This window comes from Solenopsis invicta, chromosome 2, assembly GCF_016802725.1.
Source record: "Solenopsis invicta isolate M01_SB chromosome 2, UNIL_Sinv_3.0, whole genome shotgun sequence".
Lineage (NCBI taxonomy): Eukaryota > Metazoa > Arthropoda > Insecta > Hymenoptera > Formicidae > Solenopsis > Solenopsis invicta.
The window spans coordinates 5,607,124-5,632,025 of NC_052665.1; the positions used below are offsets into that span (position 1 = coordinate 5,607,124).

The window sequence follows — 24,902 nt, forward strand, 5'->3', positions numbered from 1 at the left end:
TGAAAAAATAGTGTAGGATGGCTAACAAATATAGCATCATAGAAAAAAAATTGAAAGGGCAAAAATATATATAAATATTTATTTATAAAAGCTTTTATGTACGAGATCTGTGTGCATAATATGTGTTCATAATTATTTTCAACAAAAAAGTTGGATATTATATTCAGCCAAAAATCCCGTAATATTGTTTTACGTATTTCATTGGAATTGGGGAAAAGAATGCTGGTCATAAATCTTATATTTTCTGTGTACATTTTTTTTTTTCTATACTTCACTCTTTTTACCCTTTTTTTATGTGCATTTTTAAGACATAAAAGTTCTTTAGAAAGAAAACTTTTAATTTGCACACAGCACAATGTTTAAAAAGAAGTTATTTTACTTTCAACGGAAATAAAATGTCTCTTGGATTTAAAAAGTAAAAAACTGCACCAAAACACAGGAATGTCAAAGACATAAAATTGCTTTCTAAAAGTAGTTTCTAAAAGTAGTTTCAGCGTGTAAAACTTTTCCTATCGAATAAATCGATTTCGAACTTAAAAGCAAAAGTCTTTCTCTAATATTAGGTTGATGCAAATGAAATGGCCGTTTTCAGTATTTTGAATTTCTCACCTCTATAGATCACTTTTCTTTCATACAGAGAATGATATCTGTATACTGTGTGAAAAGTACATGGTCCACACGTGATTTAGTGCACATAATCTTATTTATATATTGTACTGTTAGTCATAGAAGTTTGCATTAACGCCGTGATGGAAAATAAAAAAATTCGTATAAATTTACTTGTACGAGTTAAAACTTGGTAATACTGCAGCTGAGGCAACGCGTAACATTAATACTGCATTTAATGAAGGTACTGTAAGTGAAAAAACGACGAGGCGTTGGTTTGAAAAATTTCGTTCTGGGAATACAAACCTCGTGGGTATCCATCCTCTATCATTAATTTAATTTTTTTATAAACGGCATTAACGCACATTGGCAGAAGTCCATTGAAGTAGATGGACACTATATATTTTGATTAGTGAAACAAATTTTTAATTTGTCTAAAATTGAAATTCAAAAACGGGCATTTTATCTGCGACCTAATATTATTCTTCTTACAAACTCATCAAAATATTAAACAATATTTTGCGTTTTATAGCATGCAATAAAATAACAAAATTTCTTTCGAAGAAATTCGTTTAAGAATAAAAGAGGAAAAAATGTTTTAGCTGCACAATTTATAGCAATTTTGTTTCAAAAAACATATAATGTTTTATACAGGAATACAGGAAAAGTAGATATAAAATCATAATCTCGATAAACGATACAAATTATAAAATTAATATATGTTGCAAACGGCTTGTACAATTTATTTTACAAACGTTTATACGTATATATATATATACTACTAAAACTTGCGCATACACTTCTTATAATATAATGGATTCTATCTAATAAGTAATATGTCATGAATTTGTGTGTGAAATAAATACTGGTCAACTTTTTATAAAAAAGATCGAAAGCTCTAAGAGCGGATATTTATTTAATCTATTGGCGGATCCGTTTGAACGGATTTACTTTCTACAGAACATTCTTTATTTAAGGAACCGTATTTATTTGCAATATTTACTATTTCTCGGAGTGTGGCATTTTCTTCTTTCAAAGAATGCAACATCTCTTTCTCCTTCAATTCATTCTCCTCATCTAACGCAGCAGCTGTTTTCATCACGGCTGCCATTTCATTAATTTTCTCCGCTTGACTGGTTATTATCTGTAAATTAACAAAATATACATATATTAAAATATATACGTGAATACTATGTTTCTATTTGATTTTACATTGTAGTTTCCAATTAGATTAATAAACAAATATCTATCTTATTTATTTTAATAATTTAACAATGGTAATAATTAAATAATGGTAAAAATATTGAATTGCACACAATCAATTTTTTTACTGATTATTACTTGACCTGATATTTATTACTTAAAACAAATTCTTTTACTTACATTAGCATATTTTGAATTGTGCATGGATGAATAGTCGGTTTTGCTAAGACGTAATAAAGAGGCAGTTTGCTGTCGATATTTGGACATTATGTGCTCCAGAGCAAATTGATGATCTTCCAATGCATTTCTCAACTCTTTATTCTCTGCCTGTATTTCTCGCAAATGTTTGTTTTCCCTTTGGATCCCGGCGATCAATTGCAAGTGTGGTCTTTGCTTTGCTTCAGTATTTAAAATTTCTACTTCCTCTTGATACTGCAAACATAAAAGCAATAACATATAATGATAAACTATATCAATAATGTATAAATTATATATCTATTTTTAGTATTTAATATGTTGATAATTATAAAACATATATTCACCTGCTTCATGTTATCAATTTGTCCACACACAGCTTCAACCTCACTTATCAGAGTGTCTGCCGTATTCTCATGGTCTGAAATTCGAATGACCAATTTTTTGGCATCCAATATGATCTGTTGAAATGTCAACGACATCTGCAAATAAATACAAATTCTACTTATCCGCAAGATACGCAGTTGTACCGTTTGATCATCAAATGCTCAGATTGAATGATTAATTTTCAGATGCAAATAAGAGAAATAAAAATGTGTACGCGAACTAAAGATTTTCAATACAGTGAATTTCGGAACGCGCAGCTGAAATCGAACGATTCCATCTCAATGCCTTTCACATTCGACCTGGTTGTCGCACGTGCTCTTTCCTCCTTCGCTCCTTTCGTTCGCATTTAGATTACTCTCGAATTTGCCGCGAGTAGAGATGCGTGTCCTTTGGACGCATCCCGAGGGAGAAGAGGCCGAGCGAGTAGAGCGAGTTGTTATTATCGGCTTCTCGAATCGCGTACACGTTCGACAGAAATGGGTACTCACCTTTCGGGGAAGGCGAATCGCCAGGCTGCGCCAGGCTCAACGGTGGCACGCGATCCCGTAGCGCGTTCGACGCATCCGATCAATCGCCGGTGCCGACGACGCCGAGGTTATGCAAGAACGTTGTCCGTGCTGCCGAGGTTCGACTCACCCGCGAGGGCTGCCCTGCGTGCCGTGCGGTGATACGATCCCGTCTTAACGCGCTCGTCGCGTATCATTCCACTCCATGCGGTCCTGGATACGCGTACAATACGTCAGCTGTGTGACGCCATAAAGTACATACTCGCGCATACGCGTGCACACGATACGCGAGGAGACTAGCGACCCGGAAGGAAAATGGCCGCTCTCGCGATTTGACATTTACCGCGAACGAGAAAAAAAGCAGCTCGACCTCGCTCGGTCTTTTAATAGAGCCCGCCATTGATCTTACGAGATATTTCTGATAGCGGGTATATAACATATTATATACACACGCACACACACACACACACATATGTCACGATATTTCTGATAGCGTGTATATATTTTATATACGTATGATGAGAAAATGATTTTTCTCGCTAAAGATAAAATCAGGACTGGGCAATTAAAATGCATCATTAAAAAGTATTTGAAATACAAAATGCTTCTTTGAAATATATAAAATACTTTTTAATTCGATCTCATAATTACGATAATATATAAATTATACAATGTTAAACTTTTCCAACGAAGCTAAGCGCTACAACATTGCACGAAAATTTTGAGCTGGCTTTTAACCGGATGAGTAGAAGAAATTTTAAATGCACTTATTGTGATTGAACTTCATAGGAAAAAGAACGGAATTCAATCAAGATTTTTACCTCGAGCAAAGGTGAAATTACTGATAAGTGTAAATAAAAACAAAGCAAATTACCTAATTTGTTTTAATTTTTTTTAATTGTTTATTTGAATTACAAAATACAAATTATATTTCAAATATGTCCAGCTCTGGATAAAATCTATTTCGGTATCAATCTGCTCGCGTGGAGGATTTAATCGAAGGAGAAAGACGAGAAAAACGAAGAAAGAGACAAGATAGAGGCAGAGAGAAAGAGAAAGATATTTTAAAGCATCAGCTGTTCAGCAGAATGCGTATTTTGCAACTGCTACAAGTGTTTTTGTTCACGCCAAAATTGGATTGCACATTTCGGATTTAAAGGGACAATCCTGCACAGCGAGGAAGAAGTTCAACAATTGCAAAATAAGCATCCCGCTGAGTTAGCTTTTGCTTTACATTTAAATATGGCGCCTCGAGCCGCAACGATACGGGTCGATTTTAATTCGTGGCGACACCTGTGAATCGCGGATACGTTCTTGCTTGCGCGCGACGAACGCGTCCAACTGGCGAGGACCAATCGGCATCGCGCTGATCGCGCTTCCGCACCGCGAATCGCGCGACGTCCGTGCGCGAGTTTCCCATCTCGCGGCTGAACTCTCGACGGCTCCCGCATCGAGGGGATGAGCTCTTCTCGGTTCGAATGATTTATTCGTTTGTTCCACGTATGAAGAAGTGCGAGATACTCGGCGGCCGAGGCGTCGATAACGGGACCGAGCTACAGCCGTCGTCGCCGAACGTGAAGGGGAGACCCCACGCGAAAGCACGCACGCACCACGGAACGTCCCTGACGTAGATGTCCACGAGCGTTCTCCCGAGATACGCGAGCTGCAGCGTCGAGCGCCGACGAGTCGGGGGGAAAGAAGTTTCAGTGCTTCGCGACACGAGAGGACGAGGACGACGGCGCTGTGCGTGGGCCCAGTGACGTGATGTAAATAAACGCGCGATTCGGTAAGCCGACATCTGTACGACCTCGCGGTATATTCCCGTGGCCCGAAGCGCGCTATCCAGAGATAAGGGAATTGCGCGATATATATATATATATATCTATACACACTCACACGCACACACACAGGCATATATATCGACGCGCCAACCGTTAGTCGCGCGCGCGCATACACATACATACGAAAGGGCAAGCCGTGCACGCAAGCGCGCGAGCGCTCGTACGGACGACGGATCGAGGCTCCCGAGAGGCGTAAAGGAGCGAGAGCGAGGGATTTCCTTTTTCTCTCTCTCTCCAACGTGAGTGCGCGCGCGTGTTCACATACGCGTTCCCGCGTGCGTTTCCTGGTGCGCGGTGATCACCCAGTCGTCCGCGAGGATTGAACCCAGCCAGCTCGGGGGCGATCTCGGTCTTGTGTTTTGTTTCTCGTGCGTATATTATATACATACGAGCGTGCGAGCGTGTCGACAGTACGATGTTTCGAGCGTCGCGCGCCTCGTGAGAAAATCTGAAAAATCTTCGTGGCCTCCCTCTCGTCCGTTCTCTTGGACTGGACGCGGAGGTGAGAAGAGGAAAAACGAGAAGCGACAGAAGCAGGGTGATCGAGGAAGCGAGACATTCTTCCCCCCCCCGCCATCCCTCCTGCGACGATCCGACGGGCTCGCAGGCGTGAGAGATAGACGAAGAAGAAGAAGCACGGTCGGAGGACGTCGAGGACATCTTCCTCCCCCTCCTCCAACCTCCACCTCTTCCTCCTCCTCCTCCTCCTCCCTTCCACCTTGTGAATTGCGCGCGGACGACATTGCAGGATGGCATCGTCCACGGTGGCCGTTCCGTCTGGAGCCACCTCGGTGCCGACGATGACAAACGGCAGCAACAGCGGCGGTGGTGGTGGTGGTGGTGGTGGTAGTGGCGGCGGCGGCGGCGGCGTCGTCGTTGGCGGTGGCGGTGGCGGTGGTGGCGATCGCGGTAGCAGCGGTAGCAACAGCAGCAGCAGCAGCAGCAACTGTGGCATCGTCGTCGCGGTTGGCACCGAGGAGATTGACGGCGGCGATATATTCGGCGAGCGTAGCAACGTCAACTCCGTCGGCGGCTACAACAACAGCGGCAATCCTGGCGATGCCCTGGAGGAGATCGCATGCGGCAACGGAGAAGCCAGCAATCAGGGCTGTGCCCTCTGCATGAGCAAGCTGTGCTCGCCCAGGGTACTCTCCTGCCTGCACGTGTTCTGCGAGGCCTGCCTGGATAAGTTGCTCATGGACGAGGCTGGAGACTCCAAGGTGAGCTCGGTCATAAGCTGCCCCATATGCCATCAAGAGACTTCCGTTAGTTCTAAGGGCGCCGCGTCGCTTACGTGCGACTATGTTCTCACCAATATATTGGATATGTCCGCTATCGAGAACATGGCAGTACTATGTACCTCCTGCAAGGCCAAAGAGAGCGCTGTGGCGCGTTGCTCGGATTGCGCCAATTTCCTGTGCCCAAATTGCAACACGGCGCATCAATTTATGCGCTGCTTTGAGCATCACAAAGTAATTGCCTTTGAAGATTTGAAGCAATCCAACGAAGCTATCCCGATACACAAACCGATATTTTGTGAGAATCATCCTGCTGAGAACATGAAGTTCTACTGTCATACGTGTCAGGTAAGGGAAACAATTTTCTAATAATTTTCTACGTGTGTATCATAATTGTTGCTTGATGTTTCTTAATGAAATTCTAAGAAAGACTGATACCTTTATTAGTGCTCAATATACCATTAATGGTATGATAGCTTAATCATACCATTAATGCATTGTAGTTTAAATGATTTAAATATAGCTATGTTGGTTTCTTTTCAAGTAATTCTTTGTATGAATAAATTTTTCAAAACAATTTCAAAATCTAAAAATTATAAATGATGTATCAAGTTTTATATAGCTTAAAGAATATATTTTGTTTTGTACATACAAAAAAAATTTTATGTTATCTTTATTTTCAATTAATTTTTTACATAATTATGTGTTGGAAAAGAATAATACTTTTATAAAAAGAAAAAATGATTTATATTGTTAAAAGAATGATTAATATATTTTCTATAAAAGAATACTTTTATTTATTTTTGTATGTTTGGAATAATCATGTTAGTTTTATTATTATTAATAAATTTTGTTTTAAATTGTCAAATTATGTGTGTATAGGAACCTATTTGCAATGAATGTTTACTTGTGGAACACAAAGCACCAGAGCATCAATATGAACGACTGACCGATGCAGAACCACGACAAAAGGAGGAAATAATTAACCTGATGACTGAAAGTAAAGCAAAAATTACTGAATGTGATCAGGTTACGGTACAACTGGAAAATGCACTTAGCGAACTGCAAGTACAACATGATCAAGCAAAAGATTTAATTACAGAGACTTTTCAAAGTTACAAGGCCATACTAGAGAAATGTAAAGACAATGCGCTAATCGAACTCGAGAAATTGCATTCAAACAGAGAACTTGAAATCATGGATGCTTTTCATAGGTATGCATATTTAATTATCCATTTAATCGTTACTTATATACGTTTAAAAATTGAAATAATTTAAAAGAAAGAGGATACTTTGTATTAGAAAGAACATAAGTCAAACATAATTTTATGAAAACAAACATATTCTGTTATGTTTGAAATTTTGTTGCAGCGTTGAAAAGACTGCAGAAAAAATAGAAGATGCTTGTCGTTTCACTTCGAGACTGCTGGAACACGGCGATGCAGTGGAAATCTTAGCGCTTCGACGTATTGTAGGAGCGCAATTGATGAATTTAATAAAAAATACACTAAAACATAATGTAACGTTCTCTATTGAATTTCAAACCGACTATAATCAATTCGAGAAAACTGTAAAGGTAAATATGCATAATCAATAATATAGTTTATCCAATTATATGTATCCTTATAACGTTTGTTATGTAAAAAAATTACAGGAAGTATTTGGAAAATTTCACACTGAAAGTACGTTAGAAGTGAAAACTCATCCTGAACCAATTTCAACGGTATCAGGTGTCTCTACAAATCAGCAAATAGTTCATACCACCTCGATGGGTTGTCCAAGTTCCATCAGCACAAGTTCTCCCATTTCACTTCCTACGTCTATGCAATCCTCCTTTGAAGGTGAACCTTCATTCATTATTCCACCAACCTCGAGTCCACAAAATATCCCACCTCCTCCACCACCTGTACCTCTTCCACCAGGTACAGTTCCTATCCACGGTTTGACTAGCATTCAAGAGTACAATCTACAACAGCTAGCCAGTTTAGCAGAGAAGGTGGACATGGTGGGCGACACTGGTGTAGTTGGACCTAGCTCGAATCCTAGTCCAACTCCGTCCTTTACTTTGGCAGATTTATTTGCTGGAGACCTAAGTTCTACGAGCCACGCCATTAATAATTTACAAGCTCTTGCAAAATTAGGAAATACTCTTGGTAATCAAGGTAAGAAGTACAACATTAAAGATACATGAATTTGCTCTAGTAATACCAATGTCCTCCCCCTTTTATTTCTTCCAGACATAATCCCATACATTTCCAGATTTTCCCACAGATTCACAGGTATCTTAAGAACTATTGATTTATGTTAAAAAAAAATTTTTTTAGATACTTTATGTACAATTTATTGCACCATTTAGGTTATATATATATATATTTTTTTTTTTTGTTTTTTGTACCATTACTTTTATATATATTGCAATTGCTTTTATTAAAATTAGAAATTTTTATTTTGCGTCATACATTAAATAATTTCATTTTAAATAACACTTCAAAATTTGTTTTAAAATAAATTTTGAAGAGGTAATGTGTTAACTAACTTGGATTCAAATATCGTGCCCTGTAGAAAATTTATAATTTGACAGAGATAAGTTAAAGTGAATTAAGGTGTAAATTTAATTTTCAAGCATTCTTGATATTAGATTTATAAGATACAAAACAACTTGGTCGCAAAATTAGATTTGAATTTAGCACGTTATCTCTATTTTAAAATGCAATTTAAAAAATCTATTTGCATTACAAATACATGTATTATTTATCCCCTGAAGTGTCAATATGCAGTTAAAAAATTATTAATATATACAAAAGATTTTTGAAACTGTATTATTTTTTTTATTATGTATTATTACTGTCTCTATTTTGATACAGATCTTGGAAGTACCACTATTAATGGTGGTGGTGGACTAGTATTGGGACGTGGACCTTCACCAGCCATTGTAGATAACCCAAATTTGGGTTCTTTGGCTGCCAATAGTCTATTAAATGGAGGATTTCAATCATTGTCCTCTTCCACTTCGCCAATACTTTCACAGGGTGCTGGTAAGACAATTCGATATTTTTCTATATAATTATAATAAAAAAAAAGAAAATTTTACTTATTTCTATATAACCCAATATATTTTATATTATTATTATATCTTAAAAGATTTAAGAAAAAATAGTTCTTAATGTTAGATATGCGGTTACTGTATACGCTTATAACAATATTGATATTTTATTTTTAGATGACTTAATAGGTGATTCTATGCATAATATGCCTGTAGTAGTAGGAAATACTGTTGCAAATCATGTAACCGGATCAGGAACAGGGAATTATCCTGCTCATCCAAGAACTCAAAATACAAAATTAACGCCTATGCATATCCGAAGCAAGTTTGGACAATTAGGACCCAGTAAAGGGCAATTTAATTCGCCTCATGGATTTTGTCTGGGGACTGATGAGGATATTATCGTCGCAGACACAAATAATCATAGAATCCAGGTATATCCTTATGGGATAGCAATAATCATTTTACTATAGAAAAAGAATGTATTTAAAGTGCACAGTAACTTTTTATAAATCTTGTGTATGTTGATTCTAGATTTTTGATAAGACTGGTACCTTCAAATTTCAATTTGGTGTTCCTGGTAAAGAAGAGGGACAATTATGGTATCCCAGGAAAGTAGCCGTTATGAGAAATAATGGCAAATTTGTTGTGTGCGATCGTGGAAATGAACGATCTCGAATGCAGATATTTACGAAGAATGGCCACTTTATAAAGAAGATCGCTATTCGTTACATCGATATCGTAGCTGGCCTAGCTGTTACCAGCCAAGGTCATATTGTGGCTGTTGACAGTGTGTCGCCAACTGTGTTCGTAATCAGTGATACAGGAGACCTCTTGAGATGGTTTGATTGTAGTGACTACATGAGAGAACCAAGTGATATTGCTATCAGTGGTAAGCATACTTGTTTTTTCTTAATAGTAATACCTATAGCAATGAAATTTATAATTAATTTAATTGTACTTGTCAATAGCGCTTAGACAAATATAATTTGTAATAATAATTGAATTGTACATAAATTTATACATGAATTTTTAGGCAAAGAATATTTTGTTTGTGACTTCAAAGGACATTGTGTTGTGGTGTTCAACGAAGAGGGTAAATTCCTGCGTCGTATTGGCTGTGAGAATGTAACAAACTTCCCGAACGGGATTGATATTAGCGACGCAGGAGATGTATTAATTGGAGATTCACATGGTAATCGATTCCATGTAGCTGTCTTCTCCAGAGCTGGCTCTTTAATATCAGAATTCGAATGTCCATATGTAAAGGTAAAATATTATTTTTTATATATTAATTTTACATAAATTTACACTCTTATATATATATAATGCAAATGAATTCCCGGAATATGACTCGAAATATTTTTGAATTATCACTTTTTAATTATAAAATGATAAAACTAAAACATACATGGGACAAGAACTGGGATTGAATATAGGAGCCGTCGATTATAAATCGACTGCTCTTGCATGAAACTACCCGTTATTCTAAAGTTCTCCTAAAGTTAATATATATATATTTTTTTTAAATCTACCAGTAGTAATTAATTATTGTACTGGTTATACTGAAATAAAATAATTTAATATTAATATTTTATATTCTATTTTATACATACTTTATTTCACTAATTAATTTTTCTGAAATATTTATAAATATAATGTAATTATTAAATTGCAATGTTACATGTTATAGGTATCTCGATGTTGTGGTTTAAAAATAACTTCGGAAGGATATATTGTAACACTGGCCAAAAACAACCATCATGTCCTTGTATTAAACACTCTTTATATATTGTGAAGTGGCATCAGACGAGTAAGTATGTTATAAACTTCCTCCTGCAAGTGGAAACTTCTTTGGAAACTGCTCTCAACGAAAGGTGGGAAAGGCATGCCCAAGGCATTACGTTCGAATATTGGGCCTATTGAAGCAATAGAAACATGTGCAGCATGCAGCTTTAATAGTTGTATAAATATAATGCGTCCCCGTTTTATGAAAGTAACAATGTTGAAAACAAAAAGAAAAAGCAGAAAGATAATGTACGTCTCCGACCAAACAGTATAATAGTAACTTAGCAATTTGCATTTTGGTAAACTGCCAAAGTAAATTAAATTAATTAAGTGGAACCAGTTATAAAGAGAGAGAGAGAGAGAGAGAAGCAGTAAGCTATATCAACCAGTAAGCAACCAACCAGCCAGTTGGATCGCTTGTAGTAGAGAAAGCAATTTATAATGGCCTTCCGTCAAAATTGGTTGTTGTACATCATTTTTGACATGTCAGTATTTTAAGTATGTTTATAAATCAAATTATTCTAGTCTCTCCGACGAGCACTTTTCTATACGCTGGTTTCGATTCGTGCTCGGAACAAGACGTTCTCGTCCTGATTTTTTATTAATCAAGGATGTTTGTCTTCTTAGTCCTAACTGATGCTTCAAGATGCATATAAGTGCACAGATTACTTTTAAAAGGTTTTCCTTTAAGAGCTTCTAAGTAACTAATAAACTCAGCAGGATAAATTTCACGATGAGAGGATCAAAATTTTTTGCTTAATAGAAAAAAAGAAAAAAAAAGAACGTTGCATGCTGCGAGGTAGTTGGTAGTACTTCCTGCTCTTATCATATCGTATTTCTAAAGAAGAGAAACAAATACTCCTCATTGCAGCAGGCACGAAGCTTAACAAGAGCTATGTTCCTGATTTCTTTCTGCGCGTTTGAAAAATGATAGTTGAGAACATAATATAAAAACAACGTTAATGTGCAAGGAATAGATTATGGTATGTTGAAAATCAAACATTTAATATCTTATATAAAAAGTGTCGTACAGAGAAGATACTTTGAGCATAAAAAAAAAGGTGAAATAATTATTTACATTTACGAGACAAACGAGTAGATCCCATTTGTGCATTGTTAAAATTAGACGAGACACATAATGGTTACAATATTTACTCAGGATGCTTCATTATGGTCCACCATATGAATATGACATATATGCGTGTGTGAATTATTGGTTCGTGGTGCTAGTGAATAATGTATCCATACCATGTAAATGTATTTGTTATAAAATTACGGAAATCGTTCCCGCGCATTTTTTACAATGTAGGGGAGCGATTTCGCGTAATATATTATATAAGATTCGTAAGTACATAATATATACCACCGGTATATCATATAGGGACGATACTTTATCTATGTAAAAAAAAAAGGAGATAACGTACAGTTTGCTAAACAACCTCTATTTATGTATATATTAACATGATACATGAAAAAAAACCACATAAGACACATACATATATAGAAATACACATATTTTTTAGGGTTGTTTACATGATCAGCCTTAAGATTTGATTGGACTAAAATGCAATGTGTATACAACATATACATCGGATATTTGGCAGATTGCTACACTGTGTTACCTTACATTATCTACAATAACGTTTAATTACAAATACTATCTTGCCATACCAAATGCTAGGTAGCACATCCATATATACATATAATATATATATACATACATATATATATATTTATACTTGACTAGCTTTATCAAATTCGTTTGCATACAGGAAATTATATCGAAAATGTCTGGTTTCATTACTCGTGTGAAGCAAGTGAAAAAAATTTAGTCTAATGACAAACACAAAAAGGGGCAGTACTAGGAGGCTATTTTAAAGTTTGCGCGTAACATCGGCATTTGTAGTAAAATTGCACGAAGCCTACATAACATACACCTAAGCTAATCAGTCGTACTCATCTCTCGTATAACGTTAGAAGTTTTAATTTTATATATAAAAAGAAAAAAAAGAAAAGAAAAACTAATTCTGAAATATTTAATAGTCATGGTTAGCAGAGTTATATAAATAATGCCTGTGATAATAGTATCGTCAGGATAAGTTGTGTCCTTAAAGAGTCTCTGATGTTGTTGCTAGGTAAATATTGATTAGAAGTGTATCAATGTGAGATATACCGTGGTCCCGCCTGCGAGGTGTTTTTACAAGCACAATAACGCCTGACGCAAAGCGAACCATCAATCGTCTCTAATGATACGCGTTAAATATTAAAAAAAAAAAGATATTCAAAATAAAGAGAGAACACATGTTGCAAAATTTTTGCCAGTCATATTAAATAAAAAAAAACTCATAGTGTAACGAATGGATGACCATTAACGAGAGGGTCTTTTACCTCACAAAATTATATTACGCTCACCTTATATATACTTGAATATTTTAGTATAGATTTACTCTTTACATATTTTTATCTCTGTGGAAGACTACTTGGCTAATTTAGGCCACTGTTGAAATTCACCCCTTATTTGCCTTGATGTTTAAATTACAACAATAATATATAAAAAAAAGGAACGAGAATTACTTGTTACGTAAATGGTAATTGTGATAGATTTTTTGATGATTTTTACAATCTCAAAAGTCTTATTATCCTAATATGTATAGAATTATATAGTCACTCTGTACGTAATAGATAAACTTTGCTTACATTGTTAAACTAATATTAAAAGCTCTCATAACTATCCACACTAAACAGTTTTACAACTGGCAGTGTAATCGAAGATCGTATTTCGAACATGGGATAGGTTTCTGTGTGTATTACTTTTAGCAGTACTATTTTTATTGCTATACAACTTCCAAGGCCTTTTAGGTGCCACAGGTTCTCCGACATAATTTCAAACAGAATATTATTTTAATTTACATATTATTACGGCCGAATTTTCGACTTTACGTTTGCCGCGGAATTTAAATTACGATTTTCGTTCCCTTCTGTTGTAGAGTTGCCACCTATTTTATTTGTAAATCGGAGATTAATGCGCGATTATACGTTTTTTTTTCCGATGCAAAATTGCTTACGAAACCATAATTTTGCAAGCTATGTTTTTTTTACGATGTGCTTAGTAAGATTGAGGAAGACAATTGCGAGCACCCCGCTCTGTTTCTAATTTCGCGTACGATTTACGTGAATTGTAACACTTGTCAATCGTAAAATATGTCGTGTACCCGATGAGAAATCATTGCTATATATCACACGAATATGTTCCTGATTTTCAAAAGAGGAAGCAGAAAAAAGAAATGAAAAAAAGTCGCATATATTATACAATAAGGATTACTGCGATGTTCACAAGCATTAACGAGACAGCTACAATTATATAAATAATAGGACTAACATGACACGACATTAACTGAATTCTAGCCTACGGTTAATCATAGTCTTCCTAGAATCCTAAAAAAAAAAAATGAGTATGACTTTGCTATATTGATTAGGGCATGGCCAATTAACACTATATAGCTGGTTATAAATGAAGAGAAGCGTAATGAAAAAGAATTATCTTGTGAATTGCGCTTTGAATTAACAGCTCCACATCATTTTACTGGACATGGCTTATACACTAAACGTCCGTGATTATAATTTTTACTTTTTTATGCCTTCAGCATAACTTAAGTTGTTTTTATACAAAAGAGAGGAAAAGAGAGCGTAACAATCTATGATCAAAAAGGAAAGGGGAAGGAAAAAGCCGTAGCTCATTATGTATAAGCGTTCCGCGTTATTTTTGTAACAATATTTTTATTCCTTACTCGCGCTCGTATACATCGTCTTATATATATATAATTGATTTTTTACCTTTATGCAAGCATTATGTGTTCGATTGGCTGTTTCCGACGCTATTATAGCGTACTTATTTGGATATATTAGATCATTTTTCCCACGGCATTTATTGCCGGAGAATACGTGGTACGAGCTTGCTATACATATTTTGATCTATTACGTTTTTTATTCGAGGCAATTCGAGGAAAACGGAATTGCTCTCAAACGTGTATTTATATTATTTATATGTTGTTTTGTTTAACTGGTTTTATAAATTTCTCACCACAGTTGTATCTTATTCGAAAAGATAAGAAAACGTTGTCGATCGGTTTCTATTATACAATTCATTTCATTTTAATTGTGTTCTTTTCAGATATACGCATACACGTACACGTCCGTTTATCGTCATTGCTTTAATTTATACGTTTTTGTTGCCAATATATATATTTTTTTTTCTTTGTTTCAAATACTCAAACTGAGGTGGAATGACAAGGATTTCTATATACAGCTTGTCATCCTACCTCGTGGGGAAAAGGCAGAAAAAAAAGCGATTAGTTTGTAACGAGTATTCATGTTGATTTTACTTTAACGATATAACTGCATTCCAAATCGATCATTTTATCACCTCTTACGAGATAGGAAAAATTAAATTCTTTAGTGCCAAAACAGACTAATCAGAGTATTTATATAACATGTATATTATTGCTTACGATTTGTTTTATTCCTTATAAGTTTATTTTATTCGTCTTTTTAAGTTCGCGTCGCGCGCGTTCGAGTGTCGAAGTTTTTAGCGTAAGAAGACAAAAAAATTACGATTAAATCCTTGCTTAGTCAGTTAAAGTACAAATATTTAATATATATATTATATATATTCTATCTTTAGAGAATAAGTAACGCGAAAGGCATGTTAATGGCGTATATACTGTTACTTGGTTTCATTCCTCAACAAGCACTAGCTTTATTTATTTTGCATTAGTTTATTCGATGTAATACTTAACAGGCTGAGAGAAAGGGTAAAGAAAACGCTTTTTCGCCATCGCCCTATACACGTGTAATATTTATTTAATTTTTTTTTTTTTTTTTTTGGATATTATCACACGTTCCTTTTTGGAGGTACTTTGTTTACATATCAAATTGACCACTGAAAACCATGTTACATACAGTTGCATTCCAACCCGGTATGCTGAAGAGCGTTAACTTGTCGAGTAGCATACCCTCGAATATATCCGTTCGGTGATCTCTTCGTGTTTCCACTTACTTTTAAGTAGTGACTGCGCGGCTGACTGAAACTTTTTTACGGTAAAGCGACATTTAATCCGTAAAGCTTATTACTGCTCATTTGCAGCTTGTCACGTATTCGAAAAAAAGCGCGTCTAACGTCTACATCGAGCGGTTGTGCTTTACCGAAAGTCAAGCCGTTGACTCCGTCACGTTTCTCTACGCAAAATTAGTTCTAGTGTCGTTTCTCTCAAATCTATATCTAACACTAAATAACATATACTATGTAATATCTGAAACGAACTTTCTAACGATTTCAACCTATGTTGTACACATACAAAATATTGTAATGCGGATTACTGTGTGTAAACCATGTTTTCCTGAGACCTCCATTGGTATTTTGCATAGAACGAGCTATTTCTGGGGAAAGAAAATAAAATCTTGAATGTTCCGACATCACTTGTACACTTCAAAATGTAAACTGTATAAGAATAGTACAACTGACGAAAAAAAAGGTAAATTGTAATGCAATACGGAAAGCGTGTATACCAATATATTTTTTATATGCTAATGGGATGCCAAGGAGCATGGTCATCTTGTAATGTAACGTATTATTTAGAGTTATACACGTCCAGAGTTCTCGACTGTGTACACACAAATCAGTTCCCTTTGAGACAACTCAGCCTTTGTATTAAACACCCTCCCTTTCCCTCCCCCTCTCCCTTCATCGTCGGACTATTTGAATTTCGAAGTATTTCAAATATGTATCTATATATCTCTTTTAGTTATGAGTTTTACGATTTTTAATCTTCCAAAGTTCGTCAAGACTAGTCCCCGAAATATCTGTAACGCAGATCTAAACTCTCTTCTATTAATTTTTTTTTTGTCTTTTTATTTACCGCAAATCAGCTTTTTTTTCTATCTTGTACCAAATTTTAGTTCCATTTTTATATAAAATATTCAAATTTATGGTATTATACGTATACACATCTATATACACTTTTACAAAAAAGAAAAAAAAATATTTTAATCTACATACTGTATTACATAATTAAAGATACGGAACATTTGCTACTTATATATTTGTCAAATGTATTATATTGAAAATATTTTATTATAGGATGGACAATTTAGCCTTAAAAAAAAAAGGAAAATAAATGTTCTCTGTTGATCGTACATTGCTTCATCATATCAACTCAATTTGCCATTACCTGTCAATTCATATGTACTGTCCTATACTAAGATATTCTCAAATGATATCACTATATGCAGTTATTTGAAACGTGTAGAAGTATACATTCTTGTCTGCGCATAGGCTGCAATGCAATAATAATATATTGTGATGCTCACAAAGCACATAACACATTTTACCAAAATTGTAATGTTTAAATATTTCATGTGATTTTGGAAACTGTTATATATTTTTTATTTCCTGCCAATTGTTTAATTTGTAATGTTGTTCTTTGTTCTTTTTCAATAAAGTAATCAACTAAATATCAAATTCTTTTTAATTCGTTGTAATCACCTCGGACGCGAGTTCATTTATGCGAAACGATCTGAATTTTTATACGATGTTTATATTTATATTGATATATGATTTTTACATAATTTAACATAAAATTTTATTGTTATTGATATTAAAAAAAATAAGCGATAATTAAAGTTAATGAAAGCGACAATTTGACGCGGGTCTAACGACAGAGGTAAATTTTCGACTTAAATATCTTTATTCGGAAGAATACATCTATACATATATCTATACAGATCGTCCTGTATTTTGGAGATATATAACATATATTTATTCGGAGTCTGAGTCCTTTTTGCCGTACTGCTGTTTCGGTAACTCGTTCTGCAATTCGAGAACGTGTTCTATCGGTTCTGGCTTTCCATCGTCACCAATGCGGCAGGGACGCACGACTCCTTCCCTAAGCAACGATGTTATCTCGATATATATTTTTTTATACATAGGAAAATATCATTATGGCGTTTGCAGCTGATAATATATTGCTGGTTTACATAATGATGTTATAAATATATGAAGACGACAGCTTTTATTTAGCATTAGATCTCGATATGATTGTGTATATTTACGCATATCTTTGATCTGTGACGAATAAATAAAATCTCAATATATACACTACTCACCTCGTTAATTTATCAACAAGATTTACTAGTTTTAAAGCTTCATATTCCTTTTGCTCCTCAGTCATGCCTTCAAACGGATTTGGCTTGGGCTGCTCAAAACATCCGGTTACTGGGTTTATCCTTAAAAATTAAAAATTTCCGTTTATATTTATAAGATCTTTTATTCCATCCTTAATACATATGATTATTTCTCGTCGATACTCACTGCTCTTTATACTTCTGATATTCTTCCGTTTCGCTATTTTCCGAGTCAGAGGAATAAAGCGTTTCCGCTTGGTGGCTACGCCCTAATAATCCTTTAGTGGCAAACATTCCCGCCGCATTTCCGTATCCTGTATATTTCACCATGCGGTTAACTGTAAGTAATATTACCAATGTTATAACACTCTGTTGGTTCTACATAAAATCATACTATTTGATATGTGTTTTAACATGGTACCATTTTCTTTACAAAGGACAAACAAAAGTTCTGCAACTAGATCACGCAATTCTGTGATAGGCGATGTTAATAATTTGCATAATTTAGCTCTTAATGTCGTTCCTTCTTCAGGACGATTCATAACATCCTTTAATGGAGGCAGAATCTAAAAATTTTTTTGACAATTTTTTTTAAGAAAAAAATTACAATTAATCAAATTTTTTTCTTTATCAAATTAGAATAAGTTTTTCATTTAAAAAAATGTAAATACTATAAAAATGATTACTGTTTCAAAGTAAGTATTATATGATTTTTACCTGCAGTCTTACGTATTTGCGAATAATCCTCTCTGATTTAACGAGCCTAACCAGTGCAGTAACTATTGGAGAAAAATTTTCTAATAAATGCGTTTTACATTCTAATTTTTTATCTAAAAATCTGAGTAATACACTTATAGCGCTCATATCCATGTTTTGATATATATCTTTACAATTGTTGCCTTCAACAGCTTGTACAATTGGTGTGTAACAACTATACGGTATCACGGTCAACAAATTGACGACATGACTGAAATAAGATAACAAACGTAATTTTCTTTGTTTCTTCTAATGTTAAAGTTACATTAAGATACCACCTTTCAAGTTCATCTTGCTGCACTGAGTATGTAAGAGTTAACAATTTATACAAAATTAACACCAAGTTCTTATATTTCTCTTGGTCCTCGGTCCCAGTATCATCCGAATGTATATACAAATTAAATAGAACTTTTAAAACTTCGCAAACTATCGTTAATTCCTCAGCCTAAAAGTAATTAGAAAATTTGAACTATTAGATTTAAGATAGATACAAAATGTATGAGTAAAATAAATGATATGAATCTTTTTACCTTAATATCAGTAGTTATCTTGTTATTTTGATTTTGCGTTACAAATTTCTTTAATATTTCAATAAGATATGCATCACCACATAATTCAGATTTGACTACATCTCTTGTAGATGTATTTAGTGCAGTGAGTAAAAATAATATTCTTAAATCAAATAATTTCACATCATGAGGAACGTCAGTCGTATAATTTTCTATCCGGTCAATGAGATAAGACAAAGAGGATATCAATACTTTCGAACGTTGCACTTTTACGCTATTATACAATAAATTGCACAGTAATTTCAGTGATTCTATTGTAACTGCAATCAAAAGCATTCATATTAGTTAAATATATATATACTATTTAATGTACAGCATGAAAGATGTAAAAACGTAGATTCTTCTATGGATTTTATACTAAATTTTTTACATTAAATAAATATGTGTATCTCTTCTATCTGAGATTTATATTTATATAAATTTATGTTAAAAAAGTTATTCTTCAATCATTCTTACCGATTGTATGTGAGATTTGTTCTCCTTCGCATATTTTTGTTAAGCCTGCGTTTTGTAATATAATTTTTATTTCATCGTCAGTGATCAGGTCATTTAAGTTGGTTTTGTCACGGCTAAAACATATAAATGTAGCATCTACAAATACATTCTAAAATACATATTTAATATATAATGTTTCTTTTAAATCATTCCAGGTAATTCCAGTATAAAATGTAACGTTTAAATTTAAATATATACTTTTCAATATCAAAATAGTAATTATTTTTTAACAATTTTGTAATCAAATCTTACTATTTTCAAGTTTTATCATCTTTTATTATTCAGAAATATTGTAATCTTTTACAGTTATTTCATGAGATACATACAACATAATTAAATTACCTGAGTATTCTCAAAGCAGCTAAACAATGATGATGTTGATCTGTATGAACGTAATCTGTTAAGTAATAAAATAATCTCTTCCATAGCTTCTCTCGTGAACAGGTACTATCCAGCTCGTCAAACTTTGTCTTTTTATCGTACTGAAACATTTGTTGCACAATATTATTATATATTTTAAACAATTTCTAGAAATGTAAACAGAAGAAGAATATTCTCCAGATATATAAACAGTAATTAGACTTTAAAAAATTGATATATTATCCGTTGCAGTAATTATTTTATAACACTACAAAATAATTTAACATACAGAATTGTAAAATTAAATAAATTAATGCGACGTAAAATTCCGTCTCAAAATTATAAGATTAATTAATACAAATTTATCTTGACAAGAGAAGCAAATTTTACATTTTCTTTTTTACAAGTAATGAGACGAGTAATCTCGAAATGTATACTTACAATCTCTAGAAATACAACAATATTTTTACAAAACTCCTCGTGTGTGCCGGAGATTAATATTGAGATCAACTCGTCCATGCTAGTCTTCTCCATGTCAGCTTCAGATTAATAACGAGCACCTCTCGAATGGCATTACATATTTTATTTCATAATACTAGAAAGACGTGACAACAAATTCACCCTCGAATTGCTTCGAAATTTCTGCAAAGCTTGACAGCTGATCCTACTCATATTTTTTTAACTCTCATTCGAGCGAGGAATCTCCATTAGCAAGAGGTGCTCGCCATTTGCTCCGTATTTGTGTTTATCGCGCCGTTGACCTAACCGCTTCTTTGACGAGTTTCGGAGCGCAGTTGCGAAGGAAACGCTCTTGAGAGAGAATCTCGAACGCCCCCTTTTCGATCCTCCGTTTACGTTCCGAAACTCATTGAAAAAAAAATTTCCGCTTTACCGACACCCCAAGTGCACCGACTGTCGCGCATTGTATGTATGTACACATTGCAATCTGTCACCATCTGTCACTTTCAAAGGGGACACAAAGAGTAATAGCAATATATGTATAATCTTGCCTATTAGCTTAAGATATCGGTGACAAGTGTCCGCGTACGTTTAGAACAGTTCGGAACAAATGATTATTTTTTAGCCCGCCGCCGTCATGAAACTCGGATGACATTTATGCGCGTGTGTTAATCGTTACGTTTGCCTAAATAAAATATAGTTATTCGATTTCGTACAGCTGTTTTTAAGGCTACGAAGATGGATCAGATAAAGGTCCCTAAGGTATGAGCAATTTTTGATTCATATTTCTCATCATACTTCATAATTTAGCAGTAACGAATAACAATGACAGAAATATTACACATATATATAATTATATGTTATTTGTTCATTGATACATGTTTCTTGTATTAAATTGTACCAAGGGTAAATCACAGTGTTTGAAAATAATATCTCTCCCTTTGTTTATATATTTACACACAATATAAATCTTTAAAGGAAAATATCTTTTGCAGATAGAGAATGTGAGGATGCTTGATAAGTATAGCAATAATCATTCCATTGGCACACTCTACCTAACAGTGACACACCTCATCTTTGTTGAAAGAAGTGGCAAAAAGAAGATATGGGTAAATCATACATTGTTCTCAAAAAATTGTGCTAAATTTGCTGAATGGAAAATAACAATGATGTTGTAATTTTAGGTGCTGTACACACATATCTCTAATATAGAGAAACAGCCATTGACAACCACAGGATCACCATTGTATATTAAATGCAAACATTTCTTCATTGTCACATTTGTTATCCCAAAGGAACGCGATTGCCATGAGATTTATCTCACGTTATTGAAATTATCCTGCCCAGGTAACCAATTACATTTCAGTATCATATGCATAAGTATCTTTACATTTTCTTTAAAGAAGTTACAATAATACATGTGTGAAAAAAATAAGTTCCAAGATAATGATTGATAAGATAAAGAATGTATATGCTCATAATCTTGTTTTCATTTCTATGTAGCTAGCGTAGAAGATTTATATTGCTTCAATTATCAAGAAAGCAAGGATACATTACCTCAGCACGCAGGATGGAACTTCTTCAATGTACAAAGCGAATTTCAACGGCAAGGTGTACCAAACGAGGAGTGGTCGCTTTCGTATTTAAATATTAATTATGAGGTGAATATTCCATTGTGCATGTATTTATATTTCTCATTTTATAAATTTTCAACGTTATTAACTAAACTACCAATTCTTTTAGCTTTGCGATACTTATCCAAAGTACTTATACGTTCCCAGTACATCTACTAAAAATATTTTATTAGGCAGTGCAAAGTTTAGAAGCAGAGGAAGGCTACCAGTTTTAACTTATTTGCATTCAAACAAGGTTCGAGCGAAATAACAAATTAAACGTAGCGGTTGAAAGAAATTCTTCCAAATGAAATAATACTTTTAGGCTGCTATTTGCCGCTGCAGTCAACCACTCTCGGGATTTAGCGCGCGGTGTCCAGAAGACGAAGAAATGATGCATAATATATTATGTACAAATCTTAATTCCCGGTATATGTATGTTGTTGATACAAGGCCACGGGTGAGTATAAAATTAAAATATATAATTCCTCAGTGGAATATTGGATTTAATTCTAATCTGTCTACTACTTTTCTCATATTTTTTCATTCTTTAGATTTGAAAATGGGAAACATCTTTTTTTAAACTTTTTTTTAATTAGAACATCTTATTTGATCAGTTTTGAAAACAAATCTATGTTTAATTATTTCAGTCATAAAAAATGCTATAAATATATAAAATAAACAATTTTATAATTATGGATATAAAATACCATTAAAAATCGAAATTTAATTCTGTTGGATTAGATTAATGCCTTTGCTAACAGAGCTGCAGGAAAAGGATATGAAAACGAAAATTTCTATGACAATATCAAGTTTCATTTCTTCGGAATAGAAAACATTCATGTAATGAGAACGAGTTTAAATAAACTTTTGGATTGTAAGTATAAAAATTAAAACTTATGCGTAAGACTTCGGCTGTATCCATGCAATTGTTAAATTTTTATCTTTATTTAAACTTAGTACAAAGATCAACCTCCATGAGTGCATTCTTGAGCGGTCTTGAAAGCAGCGGTTGGCTAAAGCATATTCGTTCTATCCTGGAAACCGCTTGGTTCATCGCACGAGCAGTTTCAAACGGCGTGAGCGTGGTAGTGCATTGTAGCGATGGATGGGATCGCACAGCGCAAGTGTGCTCCCTGGCCGCATTAATGTTGGATCCATTTTATAGAACGATCCAAGGCTTTCAAGTAAATAATTTAGTAGCCATTCTTAAAGTTTGTTTATAGTTATTTGATTAAACTATGTTTATAGTTACTTGATTCAGTTTATATCCTAGAAATAAGATTTAAAAGGCCCCCCTTTTTTTACAGGCTTTAATAGAAAAGGATTGGCTGTCGTTTGGTCATAAATTTAGTGACCGCTGTGGCTATGTCAGTAGCGATGGTAAAGAACTCGCACCGATATTTACACAATTTATAGATGCAACGTACCAATTGCTACAGCAATATCCATATAAATTTCAATTCAATGAGTATTTTCTTTTAACATTACATGATCATGTACATAGTTGTCAACACGGTACGTTCATCGGAAACACTGAGAAAGAAAGGCAAATATTAAGGTACTTTTTTATCGATCTTTTTCTTTATGTAATAAATCCATTCTAAATAAAAAAAATTACAAGTATGAACCATTAATTTAGATTATCCGAGCGAACATATTCGTTATGGGGCTACTTAGCAAATAATATGAACGAGTATATAAACCCAATCTACAGATGTAATCGTTACAATAACGAAGATTCCGCTGACATTCTTCAACCTAAATTGGCACCTCAATCTATCGTGTAATAAATATATAACTTTTGTGATTTATATTCGATATTAGCAAATGTAGCTTGAATGTAAACTGTATCATTTTTCAGTCTTTGGAGAGGATTATACTTTAGATTTGAGAATGGAATACATCCTAGAGAAGCGTGCGACGACTTAATTCTGACGATTTATGATCACACAAGTTCTTTAGAAGATCACGTAAAGCTTCTGTTAAAAGTATGCATTACAATTTGGACTAATGTTTTAAAATATATTTTAACAAAAAATTAATGTTCGATTATATCTGTTCTGATTTCCAACAGCGAGTCAATTCTTTGGGACAACTTTTAAATACGAATAATGCTCAAAAGAAAGGAAAACATAAATTCGATAATAAATTCATGAAAGACTCTCTGTCGGAGACTATAATCGAGAACACCGCAAATCATGATGAAAAAACGAAAGCTAAACTAAGAGCGAATCAAGTGGAAAATGAATTGAAGACAGTCGCTTTAGAATGGAAATCGTCGCGGAATATGGAAGAATGTGGGTGTTCTACCACATTCGATGCTTTCAACAAAAAGGTACAATTGACAAATATATCTCATAAGATATAAAAACACATTCATATTCTTTTTACTTGTAATTTTTACTATACTTCATTTCAGCATCATTGTTGGTCCTGCGGTGACGTATTATGTACAAGATGCATGGCGGCACATACTAAATTATCTGGACATCTGTCACAGCGTGCCGTACCTACGTGCAAATCGTGCTACCAAAGTTTCGGTATATCTGCTACTAGTCCTTGATTACACTTTATTTAATGCCGACTTATGCTTATAATCCATATTTGTACGCATCTCTTTGAGTAATGAAAAAGCGTAACATATATCTAGCAACCTCGTAT

General features: G+C 34.2%; 4 protein-coding genes across 4 annotated transcripts; 2 read left to right on the top strand and 2 right to left on the bottom strand.

Moving 5' to 3' along the window:
• Window positions 1-1,306: 1,306 nt before the first annotated feature.
• On the bottom strand, window positions 1,307-3,214 carry LOC105199106 (FGFR1 oncogene partner 2 homolog). Its single transcript, XM_011166064.3, has 4 exons — window positions 2,880-3,214; window positions 2,352-2,486; window positions 1,990-2,241; window positions 1,307-1,750 (listed from the first exon to the last, which is right to left on the bottom strand). Exons 2-4 carry the CDS (start codon window positions 2,484-2,486, stop codon window positions 1,523-1,525), a joined length of 615 nt encoding a protein of 204 aa, XP_011164366.1. The 5' UTR covers window positions 2,880-3,214; the 3' UTR covers window positions 1,307-1,522.
• Window positions 3,215-4,325: 1,111 nt separating this feature from the next.
• On the top strand, window positions 4,326-17,317 carry LOC105199107 (B-box type zinc finger protein ncl-1). The gene is made up of 9 exons (XM_039446207.1): window positions 4,326-6,324; window positions 6,859-7,190; window positions 7,348-7,552; window positions 7,631-8,138; window positions 8,841-9,011; window positions 9,197-9,453; window positions 9,554-9,911; window positions 10,056-10,288; window positions 10,713-17,317. The coding sequence occupies exons 1-9, from the start codon at window positions 5,488-5,490 to the stop codon at window positions 10,815-10,817; spliced, it is 3,006 nt and encodes a 1,001-aa protein (XP_039302141.1). The 5' UTR covers window positions 4,326-5,487; the 3' UTR covers window positions 10,818-17,317.
• A 210-nt stretch (window positions 17,318-17,527) lies between these two features.
• On the bottom strand, window positions 17,528-20,918 carry LOC105199108 (synembryn). Its single transcript, XM_011166066.3, has 10 exons — window positions 20,608-20,918; window positions 20,149-20,288; window positions 19,768-19,880; window positions 19,273-19,571; window positions 19,021-19,187; window positions 18,704-18,953; window positions 18,408-18,552; window positions 18,174-18,324; window positions 17,969-18,088; window positions 17,528-17,748 (listed from the first exon to the last, which is right to left on the bottom strand). Exons 1-10 carry the CDS (start codon window positions 20,698-20,700, stop codon window positions 17,622-17,624), a joined length of 1,605 nt encoding a protein of 534 aa, XP_011164368.1. The 5' UTR covers window positions 20,701-20,918; the 3' UTR covers window positions 17,528-17,621.
• A 152-nt stretch (window positions 20,919-21,070) lies between these two features.
• LOC105199109 (myotubularin-related protein 6) lies at window positions 21,071-24,890 on the top strand. The gene is made up of 13 exons (XM_011166067.3): window positions 21,071-21,387; window positions 21,621-21,734; window positions 21,810-21,972; window positions 22,129-22,286; window positions 22,369-22,494; window positions 22,564-22,698; window positions 22,983-23,115; window positions 23,199-23,425; window positions 23,549-23,799; window positions 23,881-24,024; window positions 24,103-24,229; window positions 24,316-24,576; window positions 24,661-24,890. The coding sequence occupies exons 1-13, from the start codon at window positions 21,364-21,366 to the stop codon at window positions 24,802-24,804; spliced, it is 2,007 nt and encodes a 668-aa protein (XP_011164369.1). The 5' UTR covers window positions 21,071-21,363; the 3' UTR covers window positions 24,805-24,890.
• Window positions 24,891-24,902: the final 12 nt, after the last annotated feature.